This window comes from Tamandua tetradactyla, chromosome 7 (genome assembly GCF_023851605.1).
Source record: "Tamandua tetradactyla isolate mTamTet1 chromosome 7, mTamTet1.pri, whole genome shotgun sequence".
Classification (NCBI taxonomy): Eukaryota; Metazoa; Chordata; class Mammalia; order Pilosa; family Myrmecophagidae; genus Tamandua; species Tamandua tetradactyla.
This window is the reverse complement of record NC_135333.1, coordinates 30,913,881-30,924,483: the sequence shown is the minus strand read 5'-3', so window position 1 is coordinate 30,924,483 and position 10,603 is coordinate 30,913,881. Positions and strand designations below refer to the sequence as shown.

General features: G+C 38.9%; 1 protein-coding gene across 4 annotated transcripts in view; it reads left to right on the top strand.

Annotated features, from left to right (window-relative positions):
* The first annotated feature begins 7,782 nt into the window (after window positions 1–7,782).
* DMC1 (DNA meiotic recombinase 1) overlaps window positions 7,783–10,603 on the top strand; it is a 46,885-nt gene continuing 44,064 nt past the window's right edge. For 3 of the 4 annotated variants that reach the window (XR_013179303.1, XM_077168829.1, XM_077168827.1), the window contains exons 1-3: window positions 7,783–7,930; window positions 9,363–9,446; window positions 10,018–10,062. Coding sequence is in view for 3 of the 4 variants with exons in the window: in XM_077168829.1 (XP_077024944.1) it covers window positions 9,396–9,446; window positions 10,018–10,062 (96 nt within the window). In the remaining variant the exon portion in view is untranslated. The remainder of the gene's footprint in view (window positions 7,931–9,362; window positions 9,447–10,017; window positions 10,063–10,603) is intronic. The other variant, XM_077168828.1, reaches the window with a different exon arrangement.

Sequence of the window (10,603 nt, the reverse complement as noted above, 5' to 3'; positions counted from 1 at the left end):
AATAGAAAAACCAATAAGCAAATTTATCTGGAAGGGCAGGGTGCCCCGAATTGCTAAAAACATCTTGAGGAAAAAAAACGAAGCTGGAGGTCTTGCACTGCCTGACTTTAAGGCATATTATGAAGCCACAGTGGTCAAAACAGCATGGTATTGGCATAAAGATAGATATATCGACCAATGGAATCGAACAGAGTGTTCATATATAGACCCTCTCATCTATGGACATTTGATCTTTGATAAGGCAGTCAAGCCAACTCACCTGGGACAGAACAGTCTCTTCAATAAATGGTGCCTAGAGAACTGGATATCCATATGCAAAAGAATGAAAGAAGACCCATATCTCACACCCTACACAAAAGTTAACTCAAAATGGATCAAAGATCTAAACATTAGGTCTAAGACCATAGAACAGTTAGAGGAAAATGTCGGGAGATATCTTATGAATCTTACAATTGGAGGCGGTTTTATGGACCTTACACCTAAAGCAAGAGCACTGAAGAAGGAAATAAATAAATGGGAACTCCTCAAAATTAAACACTTTTGTGCATCAAAGAACTTCATCAAGAAAGTAGAAAGACAGCCTACACAATGGGAATCAATATTTGGAAACGACATATCAGATAAAGGTCTAGTATCCAGAATTTATAATGAGATTGTTCAACTCAACAACAAAAAGATAGCCAACCCAATTACAAAATGGGAAAAAGACTTGAATAGACACCTCTCAGAGGAGGAAATACAAATGGCCAAAAGACACATGAAGAGATGCTCAATGTCCCTGGCCATTAGAGAAATGCAAATCAAAACCACAATGAGATATCATCTCACACCCACCAGAATGGCCATTATCAACAAAACAGAAAATGACAAGTGCTGGAGAGGATGCGGTGAAAGAGGCACACTTATCCACTGTTGGTGGGAATGCCAAATGGTGCAACCACTGTGGAAAACAGTTTGGCGGTTCCTCAAAAAGCTGAATATAGAATTGCCATACGACCCAGCAATACTATTGCTGGGAATCTACTCAAAAGAATTAAGGGCAAAAACTCAAACAGACATTTGCACACCAATGTTTATAGCAGCGTTATTTACAATTGCAAAGAGATGGAAATAGCCAAAATGTCCATCAGCAGACGAGTGGCTAAACAAACTGTGGTATATACATACGATGGAATATTATGCAGCTTTAAGGCAGGGTAAACTTATGAACCATGTAATAACATGGATGGACCTAGAGAACATTATGCTGAGTGAGTCCAGCCAAAAACTAAAAGACAAATACTGTATGGTCCCAATGATGTGAATCGACACTCGAGAATAAACTTGGAATATGTCATTGGTAACAGAGTTCAGCAGGAGTTAGAAACAGGGTAAGATAATGGGTAATTGGAGCTGATGGAATACAGACTGTGCAATAGGACTAGATACAAAAACTCAAAAATGGACAGCACAATAATACCTAATTGTAAAGTAATCATGTTAAAATACTGAACGAAGCTGCATCCGAGCGATAGGTTCTTGTTTTGTTTTGTTTTATTTGTTTTGTTCTTATTATTATTACTTTTATTTTTTTTCTCTATATTAACATTCTATATTTTTTTCTGTTATACTGCTAGTTTTTCTAAACCGATGCAAATGTACTAAGAAACGATGATCATGCATCTATGTGATGATGTTAAGAATTACTGATTGCATATGTAGAATGGTATGATGTGTAAAAAAAAAAAAAAAAAATGGTCAGCACAATACTGCCTAACTGTAATGTAATTATGTTGGAACGCTGAATGAAGCTGCATCTGATCTCTAGTTTTTTTTGTTTTTTTTTTCTTTCTCTTATATATTTTTGTATTTTTTATTTTTATTTGTGTTTTCTCTGTGTTATCACTTTATTTCTTTTTCTGTTGTTGTGCTATTTCTTTCTCTAAATCGATGCATATGTACTGAGAAATGATGACCATACACCTATGTGATGATATTAAGAATTACTGATTGCATATGTAGAATGGATTGATTTCTAATGTTGTGTTAGTTAATTTTTTTTAATTAATAAAAAAAAAAAAAAATTTCATGTCCCAAACACCTTAGTCCTGTAGGATGGTAGATGCAACTTGCTAGGGATAGTAACTCAAAAATGTAAACCAGTTCCTTGGAGACAAAGTGTAAGCTCAGGAAAGCTCAGCATTAAATACAGAAGTGATAAAGTAATAAGAGAATTTCTCAAATTAGAGAATCTAACAGATTTGTCTTGTGATTCCAAATTAAAATATGTAATTGACTGACTTTATATTTTTTAGTTGAAAGGTGTAAGATAATTTTACAAAGTTGTACTAAATTATGGAATATTCATGAGGACCTGAGAGTCACTGTTTAAGTTGATTATACTTTAATAGAGTAGTTTAAGAACTTTGAAAAGTTTGCTGATCAGGTCAAGCAATAGAAGAAATTCAAACATATTAAAGTTAATATTGCTGTTTGAATTGTTTGATGGAAGTTAATTAGTTGTAAATGGGACAAATTTATTTAAGGGCGTTGGTCTGTTGAATTTGAGTTGGTGAAACATTGATCAAATAATTGAAAGCAATTATTAAAATGTATTAGATCTATAAGTAAAACATTATTATTGAAGGTTTAAGGCAAAGTGAATTTTAAAATGTATTACTTTAATAAATTAAACATTGATTTTTTAAAAAACCGTCTAGCATACAAGCATAACGTTTCCTTTAGTTACCATGATGTATCAACAAAGCCTGATTACCTTTCAGCTTTAAATGATAGTGAGATAAATAAAATTATAGTATCACAAAATTAAAAGTATAGCGCAAAAGGACCGGATACAAAAAACTCAGAAATGGACAGCACAATACTACCTAACTGTAATACAATTTTGTTAAAACACTGAATGAAGCTGCATGTGAGAATGATAGAGGGAGGAGGGCTGGGAACATAAATGAAATCAGAAAGAAAGATAGATGTTAAAGATCGAGATGGTATAATCTAGGAATGCCTAGAGTGTATAATAATAGTGAAATGTACAATGTACAAATTTTTAAAATGTTTTTGCATGAGGAAGAACAAAGGAATGTCATTATTGCAGGGTGCTGAAAATAGATGATAATTAATACTTTAAAATGTCACCTTATGTGTGAGACTAAAGCAAAAAATGTTTGTTACAAAATTTATATTTTGACTAGAGCATTTTCTAATATAACTCATGTAGATAGTTTGATTGAACGTCATAAGTACTTGGAATCTCAGGTAGGACATGAGATTTTGTTGGTTTGTCCAGAGTGATGCCCCGATGAATCCCAGAGTGATTTGATCAGTGACTGGAAAAGTATTTGCAAGCCCCTTTCGGGGAATGGTGAGAGCAGGGAGAAATTCAAATTCCCCAAGTTGAATTCTTGATATTCTCACAAGCAGTGTGGACAACCAAAGCTATAGGCTGAGCCCCCAGTCTTGGGGTTTGTTCATATGAAACTTAACCCCACAAAGGATAGGTCAAGTCTACTTAAAATTTAGGCCTAAGAGTCACCCCCAAGAGAGCCTCTTCTGTTGCTCAGATGTGGCCTCTCTCTCCAGCCAACATGACCAGCAGTCTCACCACCCTCCCCCTCTCTGCGTGGGACATAACTCCCAGGGGAGTTGCCTTCCTGGCAACGTGGGACAGAGATCCTGGAATGAGCTGAGACTCAGCATCAAGGGACTGAGAAAAACCCTAGAATGAGCTGAGAATTAACAGCAGGGGATTGAGAGAAACTTCTCGACCAAAGGGGGAAGAGTGAAATGAGACTAAGTGTCAATGGCTGAGAGATTCCAAATAGAGTCGAGAGGTTATCCTGGAGGTTATTCTTATGCATTAAGTAGATATCACCCTGTTGTTCAAGATGTAGTGGAGAGGCTGGAGGGAACTGCCTGAAAATGTAGAGCTGTGTTCCAGTAGCCATGTTTCTTGATGATGATTGAACAATGATAAAGCTTTCACAATGAGACTCTGTGAATGTGAAAACCTTGTGTCTGATGCTCCTTTTAACTACCATATCAACAGAAGAGTAGAACATATGGAATAAAAATAAATAATAGGGGGAACAAATGTTAAATTTAGTTTGAAATGTTAGTAGTAAATGAAAGCGAGGGGTAAGGGGTATGGTATGTATAATCTTTTTTTCTCTATTATCATTTTATTTCTTTTTCTATTGTCTTTTTATTTCTTTTTCTAAATCGATGCAAATGTTCTAAGAAATGATGAATATGCAACTATGTGATGATATTAAGAATTACTGATTGTATATGTAGAATGGAATGATATCTTAATGTTTTGTTTGTTAATTTTTTTAATTAATAAAAAAGTTTTAAAAAAAAAGAAAATTAGTAACTAGTTAAAGTGTTTCCACCCATCGTGGTGCCATCCTTTATTAAAAATACAGTTTTAACCTGCAAAAAAAAAAAAAAAAAGTATAGCTCAAAGATAGGGGACCATGGTCTGCCTCACGTCAATCTCTCCACTCGTGTCGTGTAAAAAGAGCTGTAGATCCTTACTGAAGGGACTGTGTCTAGAAATGCCAGGCAGCAGAGAAACGGGAAATGATCCAGAGGCATAACTAGGTGCTGTGGAGTTGGGCACCCAGTGCTAAGAAGCTACTTCCCAGTGGACATCTCAAGGATGTAAAAGAAATTTCCCACTTTTCCAAAACATACTAGAAGCAGCTAATTCTTGGTAATGATGGTAGTTGTTTTGGGGGTTAACTTGATATATATTCTGACTGGATCAGAGAACAGACTGTTACACTCACAGAGCATCTTAGCACCTGTTCCCCATGCTCTAGTTCCCCACAGAGTGACACAAAGGGCCAGATATCACCTGTGAGTGCAGTGGGGTTTAAACCACAGGAGAGGAACACCAAAATTATGAGACTTGAAGTTGTGCAGGGCATTACACTTTACTGCTCCTCCTTCCCTCTGGAGATAGACAGAAAAATGTCAGTACTGCCTAAAACTTCTCTAGGAGAGAAGCCAAAAGTCCCTAGGTTTTACAACTCTGAAACATAAGCAAATGAGAGGAAAGATGTCTCTAAGTTTTATTACCTTCAGAGTGAGCGCAAATGGCTTCAGGGAAGAAAAATCTCTAAATCTCTCTCCAGAACAATGCACCCATCTCTAATTTCCAAGGCCTATTTGCCATTCAATCATAAAGTCCATACCATGCAGAAAAGTGAAAACATTCATGGGGAATTGTCTCTCAATAGGAGAGAGGCAGATCTAAGGTTAAACTACGACAGTAGCACTTACTGTAACTATTTATATATTCATTTATAGCCCCCACTAGGGTTTGTATATTGTTTTATGTTGAATCCCTACCGCCCAACACCTTGCCTGACAAATAGTAAAGATTCAATACATATTTTTGAATGAACTAAATACGTTTAAATGAAAATGTGCCCATGGAATTCTTTTTGTGATAACCCTTCATTCTTTAATTCTCTGCTAAAGCATTTCTCAAATTGAAGCTCTTAAGCCTCCAAGTATATCCATCCACAGGCACCAATTTTCACAAACTCTCAGGAATCAGGTGTCTCTATTTGGTTATAAGGTAGTTGTCCACAGAGGGGCAGTAAAGTATAATTGTTCAGGTCCTGACTGTAATCCCATTGCCTGTTTATTTTTATTTTTAAGAATATCAAATGATAACACGAAAGCTTTGTCCTCTGTTCTGGTTTCTAGAGAACTTGGGCTAAGGTATGTTTATTACAGATTTTTTTTTCCAATTAAAAAATTGGATTGTAAAAAAAAAGAATATCATAAAAATGACACAAAATTTCAAAATTTTACAGAGAAATTGTAGACACCCTGAAGGATTTATGAAATTGGGCAAGCTTTATTACCCTGTTGGCTAATAACAGGACAAAAGCTCTGGCTTGCTATGCTTTATATCTAGGATAGGAAAGTGGCATTTTGCCATGAAGGATTTTTTTTAATGCAGCCATATTGATCAGTCTTTTTGGCAGTCCTTTGTGTCATACTCTTAAACCCTTTTCTTATTCTGAGATTTTAAAAAAATCTCCCATATTTTCTTTTAGCACTTTTATTACTTTATCGTACAGATCTAATTTTTTAATCCATCTGGAGTTTATTTTGATATAAGGTATGGTACGTAGTTATTCCAACACAATTCATTGAACTCATCATTTCCTCACTATCTTGAAAGGCCAACTTCATACTCAGATTTCTGTATGATTTGAAAGTCTCGCTTTTTTTTGTTGTACTGTCTTAAGTGGAAAGGTCTTTATGCGCAATTTTTAACTACCCCAGAGTTTTGAGCTTTTGTTCTAATCATTTTAAAGTTGTATATAACTATCAATATGATATCCAAACAAGATTTTTGTCTTCACATCATGAATTTGTTATTGTCAACCACATTTCTGTTTCTTTCTTTACGTGTACTGCACACAACCTTCAAATATTATGACCATCTCTCTCCCAGCTGTCACTACACCAAACTACATATGTTATATTTCCCTAAATCATCTTGCTGTGCTCTTTGCAGCTTTTCTGTATACTGCTGATGTCTTCATGTAACAAGATGCTCAGAAGTTACTATAATTATTTTAGGTGACTCTCAGAGTGAAAACCTGTCATCACTACCCAGTTCATCCCCAGAATGGGTACTCATTTCCATTTAACAAGAAGGACAGGCTATGTTTCTGGAAAATAACAGAATTTGAAGAGCTATCCTGGTTATTTATTGGCTCTTTAGACAATCCACCTGGGGGGGGGGGGGATGTCCTACAAAACACCAACTGCTATTGTGGGAAGGTTTTGCTATTTATTCCAGTAAAATGATTCAGACATCAAAGAAAAAGTGTCGCCCTGTACTGGGTCTTGAACCCAAAGAACTGTTTGCACTGATATTCATCCAAGATACATCACAGCCTCCACCTCAACAGATGCTCTTTCAAATGTTTCACGACTCTGCTCAACAACAGTCTCCATTTAAGGATGACGCTGCCAGAGATGGCTCTGCTGGCGTGAAGGCTGGTCTAAGACTTCTGTTTAAAAGCTGGACCAAAATATGTTTGGTTTCTCTTGTCTATTTAAAACTTCGAGTTCAGATGAAGAAAAATTACTCTCCATCCGAAGAGTGTCTCAATCACAGACGAGCGAGTGGTAAATGTAACAGAGTTATAGAGAAGAGCGAGTAGGAGATTAGGGACAGTGAAGTCTTAGGGACAGGCTGTGAAGCCAGGCATGAAAAACGTGGGCCGGATTCCTCGACCTCCTAACCCAAGGGTTCCGATTAAACCAGCATTCTGCTCCTCACTGCCCTCCGCCACGTCAGCCTTCTCCCCACAGTCCCCTCCCTCAGCCTCAAGGGCTTCCACTTCCGTGACCCCCTCCCTCGAATCAGCCACTCCCCCAACGGCCTCTCCTCAGCTCGGAACAGCCCCACCTTAGGGCGCTCTTGCCTCCAGCAGCCTCTCTTCAGCGACCGCCCCAGTACTCCCTAATTTCTCTTCTCAGCACTCCCACCTCAGAGTCCTTTCCCTGACTTCAACATTTCCCTCACCCCAGGGGACGCCCCAGCCTCTCCTCAGCACACTTCCTCAATCCCAGCGCCCCTCCCTCACCCCAGCACGCCACCCCCAGGAGGCTCCGCCGAGCTCTAGGTTCCCTGGGACCCCACCCGCTCCCTCGCTCTCCGCCCCGCCCCTTGGGCTCCGCCCCCCGCGAGCTCCGCCCCCCCGCGAGCCCCGCCCCGCCGCGAGCCCCGCCCCCGCCCCGCCCAGGCGGTCGTCGTTTGGCGCCAAACTCTGGTCGGTGACGCGCTAGTGGCCTCAGGCGTTCGGTGTTGGAACCAGAATCTGAGAAGCTGAGGACTGGAAAGCCCGGCCGGGGGCGGAAGGGATTCACCTTGAGAACCTCAGGGAGAGTGTTGGTATGAGGACGTGGGGAGATGGCAGAAAGAAAGCGTGGGCGAAACCTGAGGGGATGGTCAAGCGGAGTTCGCTTTCTCGCCCCTTTCTTTGATGATACTCGGTGGTCGTTGCTGGGGCCTGGGCTAGTGGCTTACCCCACCCCCGAAGGCTTCTCAGTGGCCTAGGGGGATTTCCGGCATTCAAATCAAATCAGACCGAAGTCTTGATGACGCCCCCACGGCCTTCTTTCTTATGAGGCAATCGGGTGTCAGGGAAGTGTCTGGCAGCGGCGCTGGCTGTCGGGGTCCCAGGTCCGCGGACGCCCCATGCGACCAGGCCTCCTGCTGAGGGGGGCCTCGCGGTGACCTGCCAACACCCCCCCACACACACGCGCGATAAGGGACAGCTCCGGTCCCCTTAAATCGAGGCGGCAGGCCATGGTGTAAAACCCAGATGACTGGGAGTCCAGAAGATGGACTTTTCAACCCATCAATTGAACAATCTTTTCCTTTTATCAGGGAGGAAGAAATGGATTTTTTTTCTTTAATTCAGTGCGGAGAGCGGATGTGGAATTGTGGGTAATCATAAATATAACTGTCTGAAGGACAGTGTTCCAGGAGAGCCCATTTAAACTGTCTCCACATTTGCCTCCTATACCTACCTGTTTAGAAGTAATAAGTAGTAAGAACCTTACTTCTACATTAGTAGTTGTTCCCAGTTCTACTGGGCTCCAACCCCTAGCTTTGCTATTCAGTGAAGAGATGGAAAGGGAATACAGTCATACCTAGTAGACCAGGAGTTTAAAATAATTTTTTAAAAACAATTTTAAACAACTGTTACAGTGTTAAATAAAAAACTATTTAATTGTTTGTTGGCCCTAATGTTATTATATTGAGTATCTGCTATATTTTTAATCTTAAAAAATATCATGAAACTAGTAAATGCAAAGATGCATGTTACAAGAGAGACCATTCCTAATCAGCAAGTAGGAAGTCATCATATATGAGAAAATAAAATCTATTTACTGAGAATAGACTATAGTCTAGGTGCCAGGGAGGATGCAAGGAAGAATAAAAGTCAAGGTTCTTACAGCGTTGTTTTACATAAACATAAAAGGTTAAATAGCAATACGCAATTTTAAATAACATTCCAAGGCAATAAAGATATTATCAGAAAGTTATGATTAACTGTGCTATACAAAATAAATATGATTAAAAGTGAGCAGTGGGGAAGAAAGAGAGAAGAAATCAAACAATCCTCCCCACCACACCAACAAACTAAACAATACCAAAAAAGAAGATAGACATCCCATTCTTTGCAAACTAAATGCTTTTCTTATTGTCCTTCTTGTCCTTAATGACTTTGAAATGAAATCAAGGAGGCTTCTGGGCAAAGGATCATGTACTGTATGAAGTATAACTACTTTTTAAATAATACTTCTTAATTTCCCAGAATTGATTTTTTTTCTGCTACCCAGCTTTCAATATGAAGGAGGATCAAGTTGTGCTGGAAGAGCCAGGATTCCAAGATGAAGAGGTATGAATAGAATGTTGAAAGATATGTAGCCATGCAATCATTCCACAAAAATTAAGTTCCTTCTCTGTTAGCTACTTAAAGAAATTGCGAGACTAGAAATAAGGCAGTTCTATAGAGAGGCAATATTAAAACTATGTAAGTTGTTACAACTTATACAGCAAATGGTTTATCAACTGGACAGGAAAGCATTTTAATACAGCTTGTATGGCCAGACTGGTATCTATGTATGCTAGTATCAAATAGCAGCCTGATTGTAGAGGAAAGAGTTCAAAGTCTAGTGGAGAAGAGGGTTGAGAAACAGGTTTAATGCTTTCCATTTCTTTGGGTAAAGGCCTTAAAATTGGGGGGGAGGCCGTGACAGAGGTTAGGTTTCCTAGCCATTTCAAACTTGGCACTTCTAAGTATGTAACAGTGTGTTAGAAAAACATTAGTAATCCTTTCTCCATCTGTCTAGAAAGGTGGAATTTGAGGTATTTTGGAGTAACTCATAATACTGAATTAACTTTTTCAAAGATGTGAAACAGTTGGCCATGAAGAGTCAGAACTCAATTATTTTTTCCATTTCCTTTAGGAATCTTTGTTTCAAGACATTGACCTATTACAAAAACATGGAATTGTAAGTATTTTTCAGTGCTGTGTTAAATTGTCCAATTCAGTATGTTTCAGCCTCGGCCTTATTGACATCTGGGGCTGGATAATTCTTTGTCTTGGGAATCTGTCCTATGCATTGTATCGTGTTTGTCAGCATCCCTGGCCTCTCTCCACTCACTACATTTCCAGTAGCATCTTTCCAGCTGTAACAACCAAAAATGTCTCCAGACATTGTCAGATGTCTCCAGGGGATAAAATTGCCCCAATTTGAGAACCACTCGTCCAACTGGAGGTGTTCAGTCCATGTCATTTCTTCCTACATCTACTGTCTTCATTAACAGAAAATTCACTTCTATATTTCAGATGATCAGAGTAAATGATGTTGGTAAAAATCCACACTGAGTGACAAACTAGATGAATTTCAACAATAATCAATTGCTCTCTGACATCTTTTGAAGTTTTCACATTTAATCTCTTTCAGTTGGTTTTAGAAAATAGAAACAAGAGAAATCCTGGTCCCTACGTGATGTAGTTATTTACATTCTCCAAGGGCAGAGGAAAAAATC